The following is a 6,029-nucleotide window of genomic DNA, read 5'->3' on the forward strand; positions in this document are numbered from 1 at the left end:
TGATCGTGAACGAAGCTCGACACGGTTTTAGTCGGGGAGTGCTCATCGCGCCGTGTGTACAACAATCAGCACATCGGCACCGGGGAGAGATGAAGGCGGCCGTGAGTAGCGCGACTGCCTTACCCCCTCCCTCACCCCCCCCCCCGTGCGCCGTGACCCGCCCTTAATAGGTGTTCGCTGACGGCGCGAGCCCAAGTGCGTTGTGTGCGTGCGTAAACGGATGAGAAACTCACGGTGTCATAAGTCAACGACTCAAAGTGCTTTATGTAAAGAAGGAACGAATCCAGTTCATAGACTACCTGTATAATTAGTTCCACAGTGGCACTTGATGCAGTCACTAACATTATTATTTATTAATTCGTGTTAAATTCTTTATCGTTATCAGCATCATCATCATCATCATAATTTAACTTGTATGCGGCATAAAGCGCGTGTCGAATTGATGGCAATGAGGATTTATTTTACGCATTACTGGCTTTATCATCATCACAACGCCGTAATGCAGGTGATCATTTGTCGAATTAAAGATAATCGTGGCCATTATGAATGACAACTTATCGTCATTAAGTTCGTCGTATTATCGTGACGCCGAACGCGACCATGATCATCTCGCCCCGTCACCGTCGAATTTGCGTGCAACGAATGTCGCGTGTCAGAGAGGATGCTGGCGATGAGACGTTTCCAATCAAGCAGCAACGACTTAACGATGATGCATTACAACATAAATGATCGTCACAGTCGTGGTGGCGACGATGATGATGGTCATGAAATTAACACATTGTATATCAATCGTCGTCATCAACATTGTATGCAACGTAACTCGCGTGTTCATTTAGGATGATGACGACGACGATAGTTTAATATCAGGCGACACAACACAGGAACATGGCTCATTTCACAAGACCTCTAAAGTCAAAGAGTGCACGGGCTGCGTAAGCATTGTGTGTCCGACTGCCATAAATGCGTCAACGATATCTTAATGATCTTTTAACAATTGTAAAAACAAAACGGACACAGTTTGTAATTGTGTATGCCCAGCTGCTGAGAAGATCATCCTCATTTCAAAACCCCTCTTCTGCTTTAGCCTCGATGACAGGGGCAGATGAACGCCGCAGTCTTTAGTAGTGCACCTCGCGTCATCAACACGCAGCCTCGTATTTACATTACCAATATATTAATTAGCGAACGTCATCTCACGCGCGATAGACTTTACATCTTTATATATATAATATATATAGCTTATACAAGGGCGCTCGTAGGGGCCACGGTTCTGTATAATAATTATATGTACACACACGTGCTTAGCCTCCTGTATAAGCCCGGACAAAGTATCCATAGAGTTAGGGGGGGGGGGTGGTGGGTGGGGGGCTTCTCTCGCTGTCACGCAGTGGCCCCGCTGTGGGGTTAGTCATTGTCATGGTCCGTTCATGGTGTAGCACTACATTCAGTTAGCCACCACCACCACCACTCCACTCTCTGCCTACCCGCTCCCCTCGGCTCGCACTGCTTTTGCGTGCACGCGTCTTGGACGCGTGTCCTCACGACCACTTACTGCGGTGGACAGATATCTCCCAGGTTGTCTCCAGGAAGACTCGTCTTCCAGGTCTATTTGAGTCCCCAGGTAGACACACGTAGAATCGCCGTCCAGGTACACCGTATTCCCCAGGTCCACTGAATTCCACGCAGACTCGTATCTCGGAGAAATGCAAATACACTGGTTCCAGGTAGAATGCAGTTGCGTGTAGACTCGTGCTACGGGTATGCCCAAGGTCGACCACAGTCTCAAGTAAACGTATTGTACAGATTAACGCAGGTAGACTCGCATCTCGGACAGACCCAGGTGGACTGGAATTCCAGGTAGACTCGCATCTCGGACAGACCCAGGTGGACTGGAATTCCAGGTAGACTCGCATCTCGGACAGACCCAGGTGGACTGGAATTCCAGGTAGACTCGCATCTCGGACAGACCCAGGTGGACTGGAATTCCAGGTAGACTCGCATCTCGGACAGACCCAGGTGGACTGGAATTCCAGGTAGACTCGCATCTCGGACAGACCCAGGTGGACTGGAATTCCAGGTAGACTCGCATCTCGGACAGACCCAGGTGGACTGGAATTCCAGGTAGACTCGCATCTCGGACAGACCCAGGTGGACTGGAATTCCAGGTAGACTCGCATCTCGGACAGACCCAGGTGGACTGGAATTCCAGGTAGACTCGTATCCCGGTTTGAACCCAGACGGTCCCAGGTAGACGGGTCACACGTGTGCCAGGCGCACCTGTAGGGGATGGGGCATCCCCACGTGCCCCATCGCAGTCCTTCCACTCACTCCCCGCTCCGGGAACAACGCGTGCCGCACCGAACTGGCGGCAGAGCTTGTTGCTGACGAATGCTGCTGCTGCTGATGCTGCTGCTGCTGATGCTGCTGCTGATGCTGCTGATGCTGCTGCTGCTGCTGGTGGTGATGTTGATGGTGCAGGTGCGCGCTAGACATCCGGGTCTGCTGTCCACTTCCCTGCATCTGCAGTGGGTAGTGGAGATGCTGTTGCTGCTGTTGTTGTTGTTGTTGCTGCTGCTGCTGCTGCTGTTGCTGCTGCTGCTGGTGATGGTGGTGATGGTGGTGATGCATGAGCGGTTGGCTTTGCGGCACGTGCGTGGTGGTGACGCCGCGCAACGCCGCGGGGCCACCACCGGACGAGGCGGCGGTGACCGTGGAGGTGTTGGTGGTGGTGGTGGCTGCTGCTGCTGCGGCAGCGGCACCAGCACCACCACCACCACCGCCGACAGCCCCAGCGGTACCACCGCCGCCACCTCGCTTGCTCCTGCCTCGCGAGCAGCAGCGAGAGCAGAGCCGCTTCCACGAGTCGAGCGTCTTGGCCGACCAGATCCACACGCCCGACGTGATGCCTGCCACCAGGCACATGAAGTACTTGAGCATGAAGACGGCGAAGGCGGGCCGCTCTCGCTGCGCCTCGGGCACGCAGTCGCAGTTGTGGGCCCTCTCCCACGCCTCGCGGTGGTGCTGCTCGTAGAAGTAGCAGCCCACCAGCACGGCGGCCGGCAGCGTGTAGAGCACCGTGACCACGCCGATGCGCAGCATCAGCTTGTCCAGCTTGTCCGTCTTCTTGCCACCCTGCTTGATGACGCTCCTGATACGGAACAGCGACACGAATCCGGCCATGATGAACATGACGCCGATGAGGAGGTAGACCACCATCGGGGCGAGCACGAAGCCACGAAGCGTGTCCAAGCTCTGGTTGCCCACCGAGCAGATGCCGGCCACGGGGTCTCCGTCCACGGAGCTCATGGCGAGGATGGCGATGGACTTGACGCTGGGCAGAAGCCAGGCAGCCATGTGGAAGTACTGCGAGTAGGAGGCGATGGCCTCGCTGCCCCACTTGAGGCCGGCAGCGAGGAACCACGTGAAGGAGAGGATGACCCACCAGATGGAGCTGGCCATGCTGAAGAAGTACGTGAGCAGGAAGACCGTGGTGCAGAGCGCGGGCCCCGTGGTCTCGTAGAGCACGTGGCGTCGCTCGGGCTCGCGGCTGCACGCCACGCCGTCGTGTCCCGCCACGAGACGCACGATGTAGCCCAGCGACACGAAGAGGTAGCACGACGAGATGAGCACGATGGGCCGCTCCGGGTACTGGAAGCGCCTCACGTCGATCATAAAGGTGAGCACCGTAGTGAGACTCGCGAAGAAGCACGCCACCGACCAGAGGCCGATCCACAGCGATGCGAAGGTCATCTCCTCGGCGCTGAAGTAGGGGCTGTGGCACGGCATGGCGCAGTTGGGCACCACCATGCCGACGCGAGCCTTGTTGTGCAGCGGGTGTCGCTCACTCGTGATGGGCACCATCGGCGCCTTGCAGGAGCAGCCGCGGTCGCAGCGTTGCTCCCCGCGGTTCGTCTTGGCGCCTCTGGGCTGCGGCGTCGGCTTCACCGCCAGGGGCCTCCTGGTGGTGGTGGTGGTGGTCGAGCCGCCGGCGCCTTGCTCGGTGCGGTTGTCGTCCATGCACAGGTTGGAGGAGTCGCCTTGCGCGGGCAGGCGGTCGCAGTTCATGCGGTCGGGCCACGCGAATCCGTACTGGCGCATGAGCGGCGCGCAGCCGGCCTTGGCCCTGTCGCACACCGCGCGACAAGGCGGCAGCGGCTTCCTGTAGTCGTGCAGGCAGATCGGAGTGTACATGCTGCACAGGAAGAAGAGCAGGTCCGGCGAGCAGTGGATTTCCACGAGTGGCCAGAACTGGTGCACCTCGAGACCGGCCTCGTCCTGCGAGTCGTGGTTGAACGCGTTGGGCATGTACGTCTGGTTGTAGCCGATGCCCTTGCACATGGGCACGGAGATCTCCTGGCACACCAGCTCCTTGCACGAGGCTCGGAGGGGCCACCTGGCCAGGCAGCAGGCGGCCACGGCCACGCAGAGCCACCGCGGCGAGCCGCGAAGCGAGCCATGCGCCATCGTGGCGGCGGCCTCGCAGAGTTGAATCTTGATTTGAGTTGGGTTGGTCGAGATGACGAGGATGACGAGGACGATGGCACAGGCGCGGGTGACTAGGAGCCTATTGTGACGGTAATGATGGTGGTGGTGGTGGCGGCAGTGGTGATGTAGGCACAGGTGTTAGCGGGTGTGAGTTTAGGATGATGACGGTGGTGGCGGTGGTGATGGTGTGAGTGACTAAGAGCCCGGGATGGTGGCGGTGGCGATGATGATGGTGGCGATGATGATGGTGGTGAGGATGGTGATGGTGATGATGATGATGGTGATGATGATGATGGTGGTGACACGGGATGCGCTCTCGCGTGTGCGCGATGCCAGCCGACAATCGGTCAGCGACTCCACCAAGTTTGTTGTCGCTGCTGCTGCTGCTGTTGTTGTTGTTGTTAAAGCCCTGGGCGTTCGTGCTGCTGCTTCTGTCGTCGATGACAGTGACGGCGGCGGTGAGCCAGTAGCAGACTTGAGTCGTGCCTGCGCGTGTCTTCCTGTCCCGTCGCTACGTCGATGGTCCGCGTACGGGCTGGAGACCGCTCCTGATGCGCTCACCTTGCCATCAGGTGCGCGGTACGTGTATCCCCGCGTGCCTCACCTGTACCTGGCTGCTGCCGCTGCTGCTTCTACCGCAGGAGTGACACGACCACCACACCTGTGTCGCCCAGGTGTGTCGAAGGAGTCACACGCGATAAGTCACTTCCCGGCAGTCGGTGGCCATGCCGCCTCAGCTGCTCCAGTCCACGCGTCGTTGATATCCCAGCGCAGGTGTGTCCAGCATCATCTTCGCGTTAGACGACACTCATCGTCGTTCGGTCAAATGCGTACTACTACTACAACAGCAGCAGCAGCAGCCGCAGCAGCTTCAACTCTAAGGAACAAGTTGCGCCGGCAAATACGCCGTGCCGCGTGCGCCTTGCAAGCGAGTCGGCGAATCGTTGCGCGAGGCGACGTCTCGCCGTGCCTCCGACTTCTCGTCGCCGGGCGGTGCGAGCCGGGCTCTGCGGCGACTCCACACAGAACGAGGAGAGAGAGCAAGAGAGAGAGAGAGGCTGTCACTGACAACGCAATCCAGGGTCCGTCCCTCTCCGAGCACCTTTGGACAGAGAGAGAGAGAGAGCCCCCGGTGCGATGGTGGGGGCGGGAGGGGGGTGGGCTTGCGATGCGAGAGGGACGGGCGCGCGTGTGTGTGGGTGTGTGGGTGTGTTTGTGGGTGTGTGGGTGTGTTTGTGGGTGTGTGTGTGGGTGTGTGCGGTAACGCCCGCTTTGCGTGTCTCCGTGCGTGTGTGTGTGTCAGTTGTGTGCGTGTCTGTGTGGGGAGCGGTGGCGCAGCGGTTAGCGCAGCGGCGATACAAACTACGGCGGTCCGAGTTCGATTCCCGCTCACGGCCAACATCAGTGACACTCATCTGAACCGGTCCTCGGTTCTCTCCTAGGTCGACTCAGCCTCAAATGAGTACCTGGAGCGGTGTGTAAACATCGCCACTGGGGAGACAAAGGCGGCCGGGCGTGGTGTTGGCCGCCCACCCCCCTCGTGT

General features: G+C 58.5%; 1 protein-coding gene across 1 annotated transcript; it reads right to left on the reverse strand.

Moving 5' to 3' along the window:
• Positions 1-688: 688 nt before the first annotated feature.
• LOC144943433 (frizzled-5-like) lies at positions 689-5,378 on the reverse strand. The gene has a single exon (XM_078870847.1). The coding sequence runs from the start codon at positions 4,462-4,464 to the stop codon at positions 2,257-2,259; it is 2,208 nt and encodes a 735-aa protein (XP_078726973.1). The 5' UTR covers positions 4,465-5,378; the 3' UTR covers positions 689-2,256.
• Between the last annotated feature and the right edge of the window lie 651 nt (positions 5,379-6,029).

Source organism: Lampetra fluviatilis, chromosome 31 (assembly GCF_964198595.1).
Source record: "Lampetra fluviatilis chromosome 31, kcLamFluv1.1, whole genome shotgun sequence".
Lineage (NCBI taxonomy): Eukaryota > Metazoa > Chordata > Hyperoartia > Petromyzontiformes > Petromyzontidae > Lampetra > Lampetra fluviatilis.